Genomic DNA, 19,169 nt, shown 5'->3' on the forward strand with positions numbered 1-19,169 from the left:
GCTCTCCTTTCAGACTGACTGAGCTCGAGACAGAAAGGGTTTGGGGAATCTTTCAGTATTAGAGTGTGAGTCTGTGTTGACACATGTTTTGGTTTTTACGCACACACGCGCATATACACGCACACGCACACACACACACACACACACACACACACGGCTTTATGTATGAATCATCGACACACAATGGCAGCAAGAGGACGGGATCCCTGCTTTTAAACACGTTTCTCAGTCACCGGTATCCAGTGTAAGCGTTTTCAGAGCCACATGCTGTTCAGGGTCTGGCTTTTCTAACCGCAAAGTTCACACACAGCCAAAAAGAAAAAAAGAAAAAAAAAGTGCAGCACGATCATTAAAAAAAATGAAAAGAAAAAGAAAAAAGAAGTCTGGTCGGGTTCTCCTGCCTGTTTCTGTGCCCCTCTTTCCTCCCCTAATTTCCCCTCCCTTAGACACTCTCAGAAAATGTGTGTGTGTGTTTTTTTTTTATTCTGAAACTACGCCGGTGTGCTTTTTTCGCCAGAAATCTGTTTTGCCCCTTGGTTTCTGGGAGCAATATTCATCTTAATCCAGTTTTCCGTGAGTGATGGGAAGGGCCGTCTGGCTTCAGCGCCCTTGGAGGCTGAGCGAAAAGGGGAGAGAAATGAGGAAAAAGCCTGATGTGTGCTGCAACTTCTTTTTCCAACACCTCTCTGACCTTTCCGCATGATTATAGGTGGGTCATTAGCAGGAATTTTGTTTGAACCGCTCAAGGCTGTTTTCAGTAAGTTACTTGTGAGAAAGCCTCTTTTGGTGGACTTTCAGCTTGGGATTAAATTGTTGTTGTTGTTTTCATATATAATAAAATGGACTTGAGGGAGACATGTTTGATTTGGATGCATTTATTGCAACACAGACCGACGGTACAAGTGGCACATGCAGAGCTGCAGGGTTGAGCTAACGTACGGATATGTAAAGTTATAGTCTTATACTGAAAAACGTTTACACCAAAATAACTCCTGAGTGCTTATTCAATCTATCTGCCATTGTGCAGAAACATAAAGAATTACAGTAAAGTGTTTAAGATGCTCCAGTTTCAGGTTTGTTGAGCTAAAAAGCGTTTAGCTCCTACTTTTTTTTGGTCTTTTGTTTCTTTGAGTCGATACTGCTTTGTTTTAACGCCAGAATCTTTAGCATATGTAATACATATACGAAGTGGCCTTAAGAAGATACATTCTGTTAACGCTCTAATAAGTACAGGTTTTACCCATAGCATGTGCCGTAATAAGAACACTGGGCATGTGTGCTGATAGTCTGGTCTCGTTTAAACCTAAAACAAAAAAACAAACAAAAAAAAATTTCCCTGTCTTTTACAAAAATGAATTTCAAATGTTGGCTAATCGCGCCCAGCTTGTTGCCGCTTTGCCTCGGTCTGAATCAAAATAATTTAGGTTCAGAGAGTGCAGCGTTTCTTGATCTTGTTAACATGGGTTTCCTTTTTCCTTTGTGGTTGGGTTCAAACTTGTATTTTTCGCTCTCAACAATGAACGGTGTTGACTGACAATGGCTCTCTGGATTATCCCCTTGTCCGTGCGAGGATTTCCACTCGAGAATTGCATCTGATTTTAATTCGGTGTTGCCTCGGGGCCTTAGGTTAAGAAAAAATAAAATAAAATAGAATATCAGGGCCATTCACTATTGTTTCTTCCTGGCCTTGTCTTGGGTAAAGGAACTTCTCATGAATTTCCAATCACTGAATCCAATTTATTTTATTTTTTTTTACAGAGGGAACAGGAGCCGTCTTTACTGTTTGTCTTTGGTGCAGCAGCAGAGGACTTTGCAGGGTGATTTGACGCCATCACAGCTTTTTTCAGGTATTGTCTATGAACAGTTTTCTGTCTTAGTTTGGGTTTTGTTCCCCGTCCACCCCACCGATTCCTCTATAGTGGGAACCCCTGCTGCGCAAACGTATTTACGCAGCAGGGGGTTTTCACTGGATTCACCAGAGCTAACGTCACGCTGAAAGCAGAACTGAGTATCTTGATCAAAGCGAGGAGTCAAGCTCACCAATTCAGGCTTTTCTTTTGCCTGAAACAGAAATGCAAATGAAAAATGTTGCAAACAAAAAGTTAGTAGTGTTTCTGAACAGATATTGCCTGGATATGTATGGTTATTAATAATTAAATGTGTGTGTAGTCTATTAAAAGTTCAGCTGCTAACCTGATGAACGTGACCTGGAAAAGTATTGAAATATCTTTAACTGTTGGGAACGTTTTCATATTCTAGTCACAAACTTCAATATATTTTACTGGGATTTATGTGGTAGATCAACACAACAAACAGCACAAAATGGCGGAGGTGGGAAGAAAATGATTCACCATGAGAGTGTTGGCAGCATCATGCTGTGGCAGTGCTTTTCTTTAGCAGAGACAGAGATGCTTAATACATGGCAGGACTGGAAGGAAACTTACAAAAAGCCTTAAAAGAGTTGGGACTTGAGGATGGAGCTTCTCCTTCAAGTCGGACAACAACTCCAAATAATGAAATGGATTAGATCAAGGAATATGAATATTGTCTCTTGTGAGAATCTGCGGCTTTGATCTCAGAAACTATCACAGTCTGACTTCATTTGAGCCGTTTTGCAGAACAGAACCATTAAAAAATATCCAGTTTCTAGATCTGCATGGCGGCATCCCCCACAAAGCTGCAACTGAAATTGCATGAAAATGTGACTTTAAAACCCCTTTGACGCAGTGGGGCCGAATAAAACTGAACACCACAATAGCAAAAGGTCACAGGTTCAGAGATGTTGTATCACAGAAAAAAAATGTGCAAAAGTTCAAAGAGTTTGAATAATCCGGTAAGGCTAATGGGAGTGGATTTCAGTTTTTCCTTTAACGACGCCCTTTGTAGGCACGTTGACCATAACTCCCCCCCCCATCCCCTCTCTATGTTGTGGTTTAGCAGCTGTGGTCAAAGTGAGCGACTCTCACTTGATGAAAGGTGAGGAGAGGGTGGAGCTGAGCTGAGCAAACATGCCCGCTAATTCACCCTGGATTTGTTTAGGTTTTAGAGAGTTTTTGCTTTAAATCTGTGTGTGTCAGAATCTCAGTGCTGTTTTTCTGCGGAGTGGAGGTTGATGTCGGGGCGGTGGGGAGGAGGAGTAGACGGGAAGAAAAAAAGCGGAGCTTTTGTTCTGGATGCAGGCGGACGCCCATCCTGCTACCTTTCCACTGAGAGAGGAAGCCCTGAGCTCCACTTCCACCGGCCTCCTAATCCAAACTTCTGGACAACTTGGCCTTCAAGATGAGCTTAGCTTTTTTAAACGCATCCATATGCGAGTGCTCTACGAGCTTTGTGTTTATTTGTGTATGACTGTCTGGTTTAACTCCCACTTTCAACAGCTGCGGCAAATACAGCCAGACCTTCCATTGCCAAGGCTCCTTCTTACTCCTACTCTGCTTCTGTCTGCCTCCAATGTCTGTCTGTCTGTCGGCCGTCTTTCTTTCTTTTATTTCTTTCTCTTTTTTCATGTCCACCCCGCCAATCTCCCCCGGACCAGTCACCCCTCAATTTCTCCAACACACACACACACACACACGCATACATACACACGCAGGCACATGATGCACACACCTCAGGCTTGATATTCATAGCCTCCTCCTCCTTTGCTTGACATGGGAGCTTTAACAGATGTGCCCCAGCCTTGAGCTGCCTCACCCTCCCTCTGTCCCCCGCGCTCTCTCTGTGTCTCTAGTGTTTCACAGAGATATCTTTAGGCTTGAAAGAAAAAAAAAAAACGAGAGAAGTAAACAGAAATTGATTTGAAATATATTCCCTAAGTGTCAGCTGAAAAGGTTGAATGTGGAGAATGGTTCAAATCTGTGATGGCATTAAGTAGTTCTGTTGTGATGCTGATTGAGGTTCTGATAAATACAAAAAACATTTTGTTCTATTTACTTAGACTGTAAAGAAATTTCACTAATTTGTGGAATATACAGAGCCAGCCTGAGGCACACGTGAACGAATCTGCTGCTTATGTCCTCCAGCCCTTCAGGGGGCAACCAAGAGCACCCGAGTTCTCATGTATCGAGCTTAAAACTTAACATTCCTTTTTACATATTTTCTTATTGAGCGATCAGAATGTTGCTAGTTTAAACCTTTCAGCTGTGTGTGTGCTGTGTAACTGCTAACTAATCAATAATAATAATCCAGACACAATCGCCAGTAGAAGAAATAACCTTATTTTCACAATTAGTTTTTATTGTGTCCTGATTTATTACAATATAGAGCTTTTTGGTTAATCAGTTTAAAATGTGAACGTTATATAGCTTCATTCTATACCGAGTGATATATTTCCAGTTAATCTAGATGATTATTGTCTATAAACCTAACAAAAATCCAAAATTCAGATTTCGGGAATTTAGGATATTACATGAAAACAATAAAAAATATATCGAAATAAAGGAATGTCAGTCTACATCGATAAAACAGCAATGTTCTGTCCACTGTCTTCAAGCAGCATTTTTCCATGAATTACTGCGTCGGTGCTGCGCAGCGTGGACGTGATCGGCCTGTTGCCGAGGCATTTAATGATGGCGGCCATCCGGTCATCTGCGTTGTTGGCTCTGGTGCCTCTCACCTTCCTCCTGACAGTAAGTCCATAGATTCTCTGTTAGGAGTTAGGTCAGAGCAGTGAGTGCTGCTCACTCGAGCACAGCGACACCGTAGCCAAATATAGCAGGTACTAGTACTTCTGGCAGGTGCCAAGTTCTACTGGAAAAATAAAATCAGCATCTCCGTAACACTTGTCAGCAGCGGGAGGCACGAAGCGCTCTAAAATGTTCCGGTCAACAACAAGACCGGGACATTTTGACACGGCTGGAACTCAAGCAGCCCAGAGTCGGTGGCGCTCCGCTCGTTCTTGACATTGATTTCAAATTAAATTCAAATGAAATGCAAAACCTACTTTCATCTGAAAAAGAGGACTTTGGTCCACTGAGCGGCAGTCCGGTCCTTTCCTCACCTCGGTCCGGGTGAGATTCTTGGCACATTGTCTCTGATTCAGGACATGGAAGGTCCAGGTCCAGCTCCAGTCCAACAGTTTGAAACTTTGTCATTCATTCTTTAATGGCTCTCACTTCCAAATGCTCTAAATGCTTGTTCACTATTGTCTACCACATTTTTTTTCCTTTCACTAAACTTTCCATCCATATGGTGGGAAGGATTGGATAGAGTACGATATGATGAAAAGCCAGTTTTTTAAACATACAGGTCAAATCTTCGCACTTCTTTTTGTTTTCTTTTTAATCATATTGTTATTGGTGTAATCTACATTTTCTGAGAAACTGCATTTTGGGAGGGAATTTGTATTTCTGCAGCGAATCTATATCGTATATTAATTTCACTTTTTAAATTCAATTACCGGAATTAATTAACATGTCGATGACGTCCTAATTAGCTTAGACGGGGCTGGTGTGTGAATTGAGATTAGGGACCCCCAAACTAAATTCTGCTTGGAGCTCCATACAATCACGGGCCAGATATATTTGTCACATAGCCAAAAAAAAAAGAAAGAAAAAAAGAAATTATTCTAACGTAGAAAAAAAAACCCACCGAGATTTGACGCTGCTTTCTAATCTCACGTCGTCTTTCATATTTAGGTTCTATTTTCTATCAGACTATCCACGTGCCTCATTTGCCACCTAATGTGTGTTTAAACCCAGCCGAGCGCTCTTTAGGACTTTCAGCGGAGCCTTCTAGGTGTGTGTGCTTCTCTCGGAGCGAGTGTTTGTGTGTGTCTCCGTGTGCGCGCGCAGCCAGTGCCGTGCGCTGGAGGCTTATGGTAATTGCGGTCTCCCGACTGGCCTTCTGGGTAGAGTCTGCGCGAGTGGGAGTGGAAGCGAGTCGCTCAGTCTCGGCAGCGTTCATCCATTCTCTCTCGCTCTTTCTCGCTCTCTCTCTCTCTCTCCCTCTCTCTTTCTTTCCGTGTGTGTGTGTGTCTGTGTGTGTCTGTTTGTGTGTGTGCGTGCGTGCGTGCGTGTGTGTGTGTGCGCGGCACTCCCCGTAATCACACAGCTCTGTGTGCGTCCTCGGTGCGAACCGAGGGGCTCCCGACACGGGCTGTTCTCTGCGACTCTAGAAGCGAAAAGAGAATCGGAGCAAGAAACAGAAGGAGAAGAAGAAGTGGAAAGAGAAAAGAGAAACTACTCGGGATAGATTCTCTCCGAAGCTGCCTTCTTGTCGCACGGATTCCGCTGTTGGAAGCAGGGAGGGTGGGGGACGCGCGGAGCGGAGCGCAGCGACGCAAAGCGGGAGGAAAAGGGGCTTTTTCCGAGCACGGCGTGCTCCGTTCAGACCCAACATGGCGCTGCTGCGAGGTACGGACGAGCTGATTTAATTTCTCCGCCAACCTCACCTCACCACCTGTATCCTCTGAGCGGCTCGGACCGAACAGTTTTTCTTTCTTTCTGACTGGTCGGATCCTCTTTTGTGGATTTTTTTTTTCTTTTAGGATTTCCCCCTCCGTCGCTCTGTTTCGGCGCAGGATCTTTTTGTAGCTCTATGGAAGCTCCTAAAAAGTCCGCTTGAAATAGAGAGTAAAGGATGAGAGTCGGCTGTAGACAATAGAACACACATTGAGGGGTTTATTAATAAGATTTGCCTCGTTTCGTGACAAGTGGATAACCTGTTAGATACTTTTTTTTTCTTTATTTTTCCTCCGCCTGGCCGGGATCGTCTGTCTCCAGCAGACAGGACCGTAACCGGGGGCCAGTCTACGTAAACGTCCACGCACTGGGGAAAAAAGAAACTGGACAAAAGACTTGAATCGAACTCTACGGAACTTGCAACATTTAAACAGGTGAGCCGAAAACAAAAGACTAATCTGAATGTGTTTTATTTCCCCATCACCATGTGTGAAATCCCCCTTTTTTCCGGAGCTCCGGAAAAAAGAAAGAAAGAAAAAACAAAAAACGTGCTCCGCTCTTTTTAAAATTTTTTTTATAATTGTGCCCGTAACGGTTTTGGCTGTTTTACATGCTTCAGTGTGATTTTCATGGGAAGAAAAAATAAAACAAAACAAGACAAAAAAGCCCAGACTGGCTGCTGATCGCGATGATGTGCGCAGGGACTGTGGGAGCGGATCGGACCACTTCTAAGAATAGCGCATAGGGTGGTCTTTGTGCGTTTCGGCGGGGCAGCGGCATGTGGTTGATAAACAACGCGCGCGCACGCGCGCGCGCGCACACACACACACACACACACACACACACACACACACACACACACACAGCCTGCGCTCCCAGCGTCCTGTCAGCCGGACGGAGGTGAGAAGGACGTCCCAGAGATTAGCGAACTTGAAAGTGGCGCCGTCCTTGGTTGGTGTTGGTGGCGGCGGTGCCTGCTCGGGCTTTTCGCACCCCGTTGTGTGTGCGTGTGTGTGTGTGTGTGTGTGTGTGTGTGTGTGTGTGTGTGTGTGTGTGTGTGTGTGTGTGTGTGTGTGAGAGAGAGAGAGAGAGAGAGAGAGAGAGTCTGCCTGTGAGGGGCTGGTGCGAGTGCTCGTGCGCGCACACGGAGCTTCTGCGCTAAACAAGGTTACAGGAATCCAGCCTCGCCCTGTACGAAAGGCAGCGCGAGCGCCGCTCCGATGAGACAGTCCGGTTCAGTTGGAGGGCATCCCCCGCGGCGTGTGCAACCCTGCTGCCCCTGCTGCCTCTGCTGCCCCCGCTGCCGCTGCTGCTGTCACCGCACGGCGTGGAGGTGTTGGGGGGTTGGGGGGATGAGGTTAAAAGGGGTAGAGGGGGGAGGGGGGCTTTGTTTGGACAGATCGGACCCTCATCAGTCCCAGAGGTAGTGTGAGGCGTGTGTGGTTGTGGACCGCTCACCTTCCTGTCTATATAAGTTGATGGAAACCGCTCTGGCTGCGTGCCACCCCCCCCCCCCCTCTTTCCTCTCAGCGTGTCTCGCAGGTGTTCTCGGGTCTGACTTTGCGCTGCAGCGTGTTGTTTCTCTTCTCCTCCTTTCCCGCACGCAATCTCGCCCGGCGGGAGGATTAATGGACCCCCCCCCCCCCCCCCCCCCCCCACCCCCAAACACACACACACACCACAACCCCACATTCTCCACAGGATCCCCGAAGCTCCGATGCGCGGTTCCTCTTTCTCTTTATATCCAAACAACCTACTTTCCAAACAGCCATTTATCACTGCCACTATAATTTCCCTAATTGCTTGGTGAGTTTCGCGTTGTTTCCACACCAGTCTCGTTTTAAATTATCCTTTTTTTTCTGTCGCCGTGGAGCGCATCTTGCAGCCTGAAGTTGCAGTTTAATTGAAATAAGAGCCGCAGGGCTTGTTGGATGCGTTCCAAACTGAGAGTTTAAAGCTCATCTGCAGGCTACGCAGACTGCTTTCCGACGATACCGTTAAGCAGGGGATCTTTTTTTTTTTTTAATTTCTCTTTTAGGATCGGAGTCCCGGTCCAATAATTAAGGGGACGCTCTGCTCTCCTCTCCTCTCAGGGAGATCGATGCGCTCCCATATTGGCTGACTTCAGCTCGCTGACTGATTTTAGCAGCGACAGAAATACCTCTTCATCCTTCCCGGCGGCCAATCCGCGCAGATCAGACCGTATAGGCTGTATAGAACATCGCGCATATAACGTGCCAACAGATTGGAGGAACAGGATCAGGACCTCGAGTTTATGGGACGTTTCCAAGGAGCAGAGAGGAGGGGGGTAGGTGGTGGTGGAGGGGGCTCGGTGGGGGATTAACTAGTGGGGGGTGGAGGCTACTTCAGTGGGCTTTGATGCAGAAAGAGAGCTTTGTTGTGTTCGGATTAAACCGCGGTCTTAAACCTACCAACCCAGACTTTTCAGTAAAAATCTATCAACTGTAGACTTTGTTCGTCACCTGAACGTGCCACCACCTGACCTTTCTATTTATTTTAGATGTAAATCGGTTTTTAATCAAGTTAAAACATACAAAACGTGCCCCTGATGATATCCCTTTAGGTACAACAGTTTTTTTTTTTTTCCCGATTTGTCCTACTTCGTTTGCCCGTTTTTAACCAAATTCCCCCATCAGGGGTGTGTACTTGTACCCCGCACGTTTGAATTTCAGGAAACGTTGGCAGCAATGAAACAAAGAGATGATTTTCAGGAGCCTGGGGGGAGGAGGGACAGACCGGAAAAGATCTTGTCTCAAATCCTATGTTGAAATCTGTTTTCCAGTCCGCCCTGATGTTTACCGCTTTCCTTCCAGCTCACCTCCTGTACCTCACGTGACGTCATCGGCCCAGATAGACCTAAATCGAAATTAGGTTCTTAGTCTCTCCCCCCCCATCATTTCGCTTTTAAAGTTCCTTGCATTTCGTGCAACCCCGGCTTAGAAATCCATGCTTTTATCACACACTCTGTTTTGTTATTGGAAATAGAGTACGCCACCCGACTGTGTGTTTAACTGGCGATGTGAACGTCACCTGGGAACCCTGAAATGTTGTGGCAAAACAAAGAACATCCTTCATTCCGAAGTTGTACACTTTAATTTGAACTCTGGTTGATTTGCGTGAAGCCACCCAATTATCGGTTTTCCGCGAGATAAAGCGCGTCTTCGATCACCTTCCATTTGAGCAAACCTTAAATAAATAAATAAATTATAATAAAAAAAAAAAACAACTCACACGGGCTCACGCTGTGGACGCCCCAAAGCACAACTCTTCACATTTTGTGTGGGCCGAGTTTATTTTTAGCGCGGCCCCGTCGGACTGTTTTGCGCGTCATTTTTCCACTGAGCGCGCTGTGAAAGTAGGTGCGGGGACTGATCTGTTCTCCAGGTGTTGGCGCACACACGGGGAGGGCTGTTTTTACTTTCTATAGTATTTTATTTCTCTCCCCTTTCACGCGTTCGGGGAGCTCTATACCAACCCCTGCCATAAACGGTGACTTTGATTACCCAGATATACGTTTGTCAGGTTTCATTTGGTTCTAATTTGGATGACAGGGAATCCTCACAGATCGCACTCACCTGTCGGCATCCACAAAGTTTAGCTTCATGGTAGCTCGTCTTAATGGATTTGGGGGAATTTCAGAAAAGGGAGGACGCAGTTTCCAGCAGCTTGTTGAATTTGCATGGTTGAGGGGGGAGAGAGAAAAAAAATCACCTGAAGGCAGCTCCAGCTCGGCTCCTGCTGCTGGGTGTGGGAGGGAGGGCTCATTGTCATGGTGAGTGATGTGTGACAGTGGTTGTGTCAGCGTGGTGCTCCGTGAGGACCTGCTGCGTTAAAGAGAATGGGAACAACCACACCGCCTCCATTCTAAACCCATTAGCCTCCTGTTTGTCCCCGTTTTTTCTAATCTGGGATCAATAGGAACCACGGCGGGGGGAAAATTACGCACGGGGAGAGTGCGTCGATACAATCACGGAACGGCGTTGTGCTTATCAAACCCATTGTGTTAGAATGGGTGGGCGGGAGGTGGGGGGGTTTGCGGGTGGGGGGGGGGGGGATAAATTAGTTTAAAAGAACAACCGATGTTCTGTTTTATATCCAGACGGAGTTAGGAGGCTTGTTTTTTTTCTCTCTCTTTTTTTTTTTTATTGTTGCCGTGCTTCTCTCTTCTCCTTCACTCACGCTTGGATATAAAACAACAGTCTCGTCGCTGCCGGCGCTGCGCTGCACCGCGCTGCCGAGTCGAGATGCGTGTGAACAAAAGCTGAGGCGCGACAGAGAGCCGCGGTGAGATCGGTTTTCCAGGCGCTGCGCTGCTCCCGGAGGAGACGTCACGGTTTGATTGAAGCTATGCTCCGTGTTGGCCTCCCGGGACTTGGCGATGAAACAGGAGAACCTCCCCCCCCCACCCCCTTTCTCCCTCCTTCCTTCCTCCCCCACACAAAGCCCTCAATCTCCCTCCTCTTCCCTCCCTCCCTCCCTCGGCGCTCCACAAAGCTTTTTGTTTCGACGAGGTCTGGAGCGCACGGGTCACTTCCCCGCAGAGATGTGTCGGGGCCCCCAGCGCTGCTGTTTTCACCCACCGCACTGGGAGCAGGGAGCCAGAGCGCATTATTCACGAACACAGCGGCTCTGTGGCATTTTCAGATCAGAAAATACAGACGCGCATGGATTTTGTTGTCACCCCCCCTCCCCCCCGCCCCCTCCGTTATGAATGCGTTAAAACAAAAGCCTTAAGATGAATTCAGGTTTTATTGCCTGAATTCATTAAGAAAAACTCAAACCTTTAATCTCTGTGCCACGTTTCTGCCAGTTGGACAGCGTTTAATCTTTGCTGTCAGAGCGATCTCTTTAGATCGTCCTGACCCCCCCCCCCCCCCCCCACCTCACAGGGTCTAAAGGATTTAGGGTTTGGGTTTGTGGTGGAGATGGAAGAAGGCTGATTCTGTACAATCTGACCCATTTTATCTTCTTTGTATCACAGTGACCCAGTGAAACCTATTTTCACTTTTCTAGCAGAGGCCTACTGGTTTGTATTTGTAAATGTTCCGGTACTTCACAGAGTTCTTGGTACTTTGCACTCCAACAAGGTTCTTAGTGGCCTTTGGAAGAGAAGCAACCCCACAGCATCTTAGATCCTCTCCTATGCATTAATACAGTGCGGAAGTGTTTGTTGTTTGTTCTTATTTCTCTCATTACTAAAGCACGTGGTTGCAGTTAAAGTTGAGCTCAGCATACTGAATGTTTGCGTTTGTGATGGTAGGATAAAATAAAGGCCTCTTCAAAATGCCGTCTGCGTGGATGGATTAGGTTTTATGGTTGCTATGGAGACTTGGTGACCCTGGACATGCCAGCAATCCTCTAGCATTGGAGCTTTGGAAATGTTTTCTACCTCGCTTCTTAGTACTGCGTGTCATAAACACCGTCGTTACTTTATACCCCAAAGTAACGACAAGCTGCTTGATTACTAATCAGAAGAAGTTAGAAGAAACTAATCAACTCAAAAGATTAAACGTGCAATGCAAAATTTTGGTTAAACGTATATTTAAAGAGATTGTTTTGTACCACCTTTGTTAAAAAGCCAATTGCTTCTTAAATGAGTGAACGTGCTTGAATTAAAGGTTGTATTTTCAAAGGGCCCCTTAAACACGTTTATCAAAGGCGCCACTGCCAACAAATCTGTCCGAGTCTGTCAATTTAAGTCGACCTTCAAAATGTTAAGTTCTCCCCTTCTTAATCCTAGCACCAGAAGGAAGATTTTGTTGTTGTTGTTGTTGGGAAATGCCAGCTGCAGGGATTGGATGTGAGGAGACTACAAAGGCTGTAAAGAGAAAACCTAAAACCTCCCCCTAAGATTGCGCTCGGCTTCACCGGCCTCGCTGTGGCCTATCGGAAGATTGATTTGGCAGAAGAGCGCTGATGACATGCATACCTCCCCTCCTCTGGAGCCCGTGCAGGCACAGTCTTGATCAAGGCTCCTGGTTTGTTTTTAGACCTCGGTGCCTCGGGCATCGCTGACGAAACCCCACGGATTTTTTTTTTTTTTTTTTTGGCAGCGCAGTGGGGAGGTAGCCAGAGGAGTTTATTGCACCACGTAGCTTTCAAAGCAGGAATGTGCTATCTGCCGTTTGGCTGGGGTTCATGTTGGCTGCAAAGCTTTTGACCTGCCGTTCTGGGGCCTTTTTTTATACCACCGAGTCAATAGGCTTCACCATAGGGTTCACTTCGGAATTGATAAAGTATACCTGGTTTTGGCTTGAGCATCAGAAATACGGTGTGAGGGGGTTTAATTTGTTATTTCAACCAACAGTAAAGCTACCCTGAACTTTTCTCCCTTTCTGATCCTAATCACCCCAAACCTTTTAAGGTGCGTGTCCACCGCAGGAACGTTTTTCCAGAATATAGGGCAGTTTTTTTTGTTGCTTTTTTTTTTTTTTTGCCCTGTTGTTTCCTCTACAGGAACCAGGGCTAAATCAGATAACCAGGGTAGAAAACCTTTGAAAACAGCTCTGTCAGAGAGGTCGTACTTTTTGAATGTATCTGCCCTGAGCTATGAATGAAGTTATTTTACCCCGGCTGTTTGATGTTCACGTTTTGAACAACCGAGCTTCTTATGTAAATTACTTCTGTAATGACTGGCGATTCAACGTGGGGGAAATGTCCCTCCCTATTAGAAAGGTCCGGCCACTTCCCGTGACAAAACTTCTCCAGAAAAGGTTCGGGGGTAATTAAAAGGACAACTATCTTCCTATTTGGTTGTTTTTATCGAGCGAGTGTTTTGCCCTGATAATGACGTTTATAACCGTTTCCTGCACTGAAAAGGACCCAGAAAACTAGTCTGGTTCCTGAAGAATAGATTGACCCTTCTAGTTTAGAAAGCATTCAGCTGCCACCTTGTTTAATGTATGTCGGATGTCATATGTTTGGTATTGTTCCTATAGCATATCATGACAGCGAGGCCAGCTTCTGAAAAAAAGCGTCAAACAAGCTCCGGTAAATGCCGGACGACTTGTGCATGCGCATCTCTGTTACAATCGTGTCCTTTGGTGGCATAAAGAGCCATTTAGTCCCTGATTTGGCCCGCGATGAATAGAGCCAGTTCAGTGGCCGCCACCCGGGCCCCTGTGACAGCACCAGGGGTGGAGGCGGTGCGACGGGGGTGCGCACAATGTCTCCGTTGTTGTCGACCGTGACGCCGAGGGGCAGGGATTGAACCGAGCACCGACTTGCATGCGGCTGTGTAGCGGGCTCCGGGGAGGACGCATGCAAGCGGGCCCCCCTCACTTGTTTACAACTCGCTCGCTAATAACGTGACAGCTGAAGAGCCGCCGCCATCTCCATCCAGCTTCTCCCCCCCGTCCGTGCGTGGTGCGCGTGTGAGTGTGGACGCGATCCAGCCCCCACCCCCACCCCCGCCGTTTTTGGCCCCTCTGAGCTCCCATCTAAAATGAGAAACAGCTTGTCAACTTTTCACAGGGTCTTCATTGTGACGATCAGTCGGACCATTTGGCACGAGTCAGCCTGATAATCAATAACAATTAAAATTGTGCCGGCGTTCTGTGCGCCTGAGCTTTTTGCTCATTATGATGCTGGGTGTCGGTGCTGGTGAGAGTGTGGCCCGAGGCGGAGGGTAGTTTGCAGCCAGGCAGCACTTTTGCTCCTCGCTCGTGTTGTATTTTCCTCAGATTTGTTCCCACCGCTTTCCGTTTTGTTCACCTGCAGCGGCGTGCGCGAGTTTCCCTTTTCTCTCGCGCGAGTGTGTGTGTGTGTGTTAATGTCTGCTCGCGCGTGTGTGCGCGCGTGCGCGGTCGTGCTCACGTTTAATCCATGTTTATCCTCACCCCACCCTCGTCGCTGCGGAGATTATCCTGCGTCACAGTGCTTTTTTTTTCTTCTTTTTTTTTCAGAGCTGATCGGAGCTCTGCGCTTCAGAGAGCCTGCTGGCAGCGCTCCAAGGACAAAGAGCGAGAGGGCGCGCGCAGTTAGACCTACATTCCCCGGTCTGCCGTTATTCTAACGAGCTTTAAAACAGGACACGGCAAACGCTGCTCGTTTGCTGCTTATTTTACTCCGCTTATGCATTCCACTTGGCGATCAGATCCGCCAGTATAAAGATAAATAAGGCTCTAAATTGTGGATCGCATGCATGAGCTGCATGCGCGCGCTGCGCAGGGGACACACAAAGGGCCTCAGCCATGCAGGAGGAGATGATAAGCGGAGCCCGGTGTTTGTTTTTGTTTCCACACCGCGGGTCACTGAGAGTTCAAGGCGCTGTCACCAGAAGGAAGAGACAAAGAAAAATAAGCATTGTGGGTTTTTTTTTTCTTTCTTTCTTTCTTTTAATCTGTCAGTTTTGGACTTATCGTTTTTAACGAGAATCAGCGCAGAAATCCAAACCTAATTACGACCATAAAGGCTGGTGAATGCTGCAGCCCCCCTCCTGCTGTTACTTCCTTTAAACCGCCTCCTCCTCCCGCTGCTGCTGGTGCATGCTGCTGCGGCCGGCCGTGCAGTGACGGATTGGTTGGCCCTCGGGAGTTGTTTGTTGCCCCAAACTATTCTTAGCTCGCAGGGATGGGCGTCGACGCGCTCTCTTTTCCTCCCTCCTCACCCACCCTCTCCCCCCACCCCTTCATCTCAGGTCTCTCCTTCCTCCCAGTCCGCTCCACTAGTGGCGCGGTATTATGTTCGGATTTGGACCCAGAAAAATCCTCAGCCACCAGACTCACTGGCTTCTAACTGCAGGCCCGTTTGATATTTGACACCCTCTGCAGGCCCGCGGCTCCCTCTCTTTCGCTGCCTTTACAGGCTCCACATTATTGACGTGAATGTTTGAGGGTCAACATTTCCCTACAAAAACAACTCGGCTCAAATGATCGACAAATAAGTTGGCCATTTTCTATAAAAAATGGCTTACATTTCAGCTTGGTGATTAATTAAAAAAAAAAAAAAAAAAAAAAAACAAACACTTGTTTTGCGCATGCTCTGTTAAAATTGTTCTTTACTCAAAATTTGGGCTAAACAGGACATTTAAGATCACTTAATTTTTCTTTGTAGTTAATCACATGACCACTCATGTAATTTTTTTAGATCGTCGTAAGAAATGTCGCCAAGACTCCAATAAATAATAGGCACTAATAAGAGAACTAGTTATTTTAGTTTGATGAGGGTAAAGAGTCATCTGGCAGGTTTTTAAGTAGCTATTATACAATTACATTGAATTATGCGCGAGGTTTGAGCATTTTTATGATAGATAGATAGATTTTTATGATTTTATGTCAAGAGTTTGAGGAAATACTTAATTGAAATGATTATTTAATAGAAATTCTATGGTCCACGTTTGTTTACAGGTAACAATTGGAAGTAGGACGTGACGTCAGTTCGGATATTGAAAGTACGGATAAATGGTGCCATTAACAACAGGAACACCACTGTAGCGCCATGGGTCATTTTCTAGCAGCCTCGACTAAGGATTATGATAAGAAATGTGGGCTTATGACTCCAATAAATAACAAAGGAAATCATGAAGTCGCTTATTTTGGTTTGACCAGGCGATCCAGTCTGCCATTTTCCAGAAATGACCCAAATCGACATCAAAATCAAAATGAAAGAAAGCAGGATACTGTGAAATTTAAAATATGTGATAAATTAAGCATCTTTGTAACTTAAAATTAATGCAACTTATAGGGGGTACACACTAAGAAGGACAAACCGATATGCAAAGGTTACACCGCAACGCAGTTAGTTTGCTTGACCCGGTGAGCGTCTGGTACGAAAGGAACAAACTGACCCAAAGCCTTCGTGCCTGCAGCTTTCCATTTCGAAACCATGTACATGTACACATTATAGACGTTACATCATCATTTGTCAAAGCAGGAGACGTAGCTGCAAAGAAAGTCACAGTCGGAAATGAAACCAGAAAGTTTTTCCGTCCCCTTAGTTAATATTTTTATTGATCTGTGCTTTTAATTATTATTATTATTATTATTATTATTATTATTATTATTATTATTATTATTATTATTATTATTATTATTATTATTATTATTTTAAATCACAGTTTCGCTAAAACGAAAGAAGGAACAAAATAAGTGAATGGTTTAAGGTTCTTAAGGTTTAGTTTAGATTTTGATTGATTCCTGGTGTTCTGCGCAGACTTGTCAGCGCATGAGGAGCCTTTGCCTGCCAGACTCAGACAGAAAGTGTGTGCATGTGACGCTTCACGCACGCAACACAGGAAACTGGAGAGAGAGAGAGAGAGAGAGAGAGAGAGAGAGAGAGAGAGGTGATTTCTCAACAGCGTCTGCGTTTTCGGAACGGAGCCGAAACCCACACGTGGCTCCGCGCACACGTTCATCCCGCGCCAGAAAAACTCACGCACGCCCGCGCGCACAGCTCCGTTTCGGTTCCGTTAGATGCGGATGTTGTTGAAGCGGAACGGACCGACCAGAGCTGCTGGGTGAGGAGAAGGAGGGGGTGGGAATGTAGAGGCGGGGGAGGATAGGAGGGAGGGGGAGGGGGAGGGGGGTTCTCTCTCCCTCTCTCCCTCCTTCTCTCTCTCTCTCGGCAGGCTGATTAATGTGCTCCGGGTCACCGCAATAAAAAAAGTGGTGTGCCAGCGGCGCGGCAGCGAGGCGTTTCACCGCGATGATCGAGGAGCCGAGCTTCTCTGCTGCTCTCAGCTCCGGAGAGCTCCGCGGAAGGCTCACTCTTGCTATTTAAAGCAATTGCTGCCTCTCACTTTGCTCCCGTGCAGGCTCTTCCAACCGGACTGCCTTGCAGAAATACCCACATACTGAAGGTAGCGTTCAGACTTTTAGCTCAGGGCGAGCTGTACTGCTGTTTTGATGAAGCTTGTAGAAATTTGGCGAACCACTGAGGGTGTGAAGATGTCACTTAAAGGCTCATAACTGTTCAGTAATCCTGCGGTTTTGTCACTTAGCAGATTTACAAGTAACTAATTGCTGTCTTTTCCACTGGTGGCTTTTTTTTTTTTTTTTTTTGTTTTTTTTTTTTAAGTTGGAAATATGGCTCACTGCCCAGGGCGGCAACAGATTTAGCTGCTGAGATTAACCTGAGATTAAACAAATGTATATATTTTTTTCTTAACAGATCTAATTAAAGGTGCATAGACCAGTAGGCCAGATAAAATGATGGTCAAATCTTTAAAATTTATTCTTTTTCCCATTAATTGAATCCATTGGAACTAAGGCCTCCCACAAAGTTCAGTCTATTAACGCATAAACCAACAGCAACATCTAGGAATTGCGTAATTTTGGTTAGTTTCGAAGCTACCTTCAACATATTTCCCCAATCTTTTATCGCTTACAGTTCTTCAAGTGAAAATCAGATCCTTCAGGTCAGAGCCCCAAGTAGCGTGGAAGTTAATATTGGCCAGTGAAAGCTTGATTAGTGCATTGCTAAAGTGCACAGATGTTGGAGGCATAACAAGTAAAAATGGACTGAGGTTTGAGTAGAGAACTGCCACTGATCTGGCCCATCCCCCGATCTCCGGTTTGCTCTCCGATGAAGACAAGTCAAATTTTAATCAACGTACAAGGACACCTTTTAGCAAGTGTTCGTTTATATTACCACATCAATGCAAATACAGATGAGGAAAAGGGAATCTTTCCACTGCAGCCTGTTCGGTGTGTGCAAATCTAAACTGTGTGAGTGAAATCACAGGTGCAGGGAGCCAGTTGTGGAACTTATTTCAGAAATATGTAGAAATATCGAATCGATTTTCTCTGGACTTATTTCAGAACATATAATAAGACTCATACACTGAAGTGTCTGACAAGAAATTCAAACTTATACAAACACTTCAGGATTCAGGGACATTTATTTGTGCCTTGATGGGTTTCTTTTTTTTTTCTTCTCTTGCAATTTTTATTTATTTTTTTGAACAAAAGTCTCTTCACTTAAATCTCCTCCTGTTTTCTTGCTACGCTGTTTCAGCCCAAGTTTATTCCCCCCTTTTATGTGGCTTCTTTTCTCCTACACGCTCTACCTCCGTGCGTGTTCTGGTGCGAGGGTATTGTTGATCTGAGGCTCTGTGTTGGCGGGTGGTAAATGGGCTCCCGCCGAAGTGCTCTGCGATGCATAATCTTCCCTCGCTCTGCTGGCTGAGGCAGCCGAGAGAGCAGGTCAAAGAGGGCACAGAGTAACCGGTGTGTGTGAGGGGACGTGACTGAATAGACGTGGCCCCACAGGGCTCGGCTAGCAAGCCCCGCTTGGGGGACGGTGGGAGGAGGTGGTGGGGGAGCGTTGGAGGGGCGCTATAAGGATGAAAGGGTGTTGATGGATGGGAGGGGGCAGAGCTATTGTGGCTGTCCGCTTTGCATTTTCACCCCGTCATGTTTCACTGTGTTTGGAATGAAGCTCAAGTACAACACACTGTCTGTTTGATATTTTGTGAAATGTAAGTGGCGGTGTCATGGAATTACGCCTGCAGTGTGTTCATGTGGCAGAGCCAAGGCGCTGACTGCTAACTGTTTGCTCATCTCCACAGGGCAACATCTGTTTCGTGATGTCGATGCTGAGACACAAACTAACCTGGCACTAAGACGAGGAAACGACATCGCACAAAATATGGCAAGTTCCTGTAGTTGTCATTTGTCACTTTGAGAACAAAATACATGGTTATGGTCGGTTGGTTAAAGTCTGAATGGACCGCATGTAAAAACAAAAACAAAAAGAAAAAACAACTGTCATATTTTTATCCTTTTTTATATTTAAAAGTACTAGCCA

General features: G+C 46.0%; 1 protein-coding gene across 4 annotated transcripts in view; it reads left to right on the plus strand.

Moving 5' to 3' along the window:
• The first annotated feature begins 554 nt into the window (after nucleotides 1-554).
• bcor (BCL6 corepressor) overlaps nucleotides 555-19,169 on the plus strand; it is a 47,632-nt gene continuing 29,017 nt past the window's right edge. For 2 of the 4 annotated variants that reach the window (XM_008433875.3, XM_008433883.3), the window contains exons 1-3: nucleotides 555-709; nucleotides 1,759-1,847; nucleotides 18,931-19,013. In XM_008433875.3, coding sequence (XP_008432097.2) covers nucleotides 654-709; nucleotides 1,759-1,847; nucleotides 18,931-19,013 — 228 coding nt within the window. In that variant the 5' untranslated portion in view covers nucleotides 555-653. Of the gene's footprint in view, nucleotides 710-1,758; nucleotides 1,848-5,765; nucleotides 6,836-18,835; nucleotides 18,841-18,930; nucleotides 19,014-19,169 lie in introns of those variants that run through there. The other 2 variants (XM_008433891.3, XM_081601508.1) reach the window with 2 other exon arrangements.

This window comes from Poecilia reticulata, chromosome 2 (assembly GCF_904066995.2).
Source record: "Poecilia reticulata chromosome 2, P_reticulata-male-v2, whole genome shotgun sequence".
Lineage (NCBI taxonomy): Eukaryota > Metazoa > Chordata > Actinopteri > Cyprinodontiformes > Poeciliidae > Poecilia > Poecilia reticulata.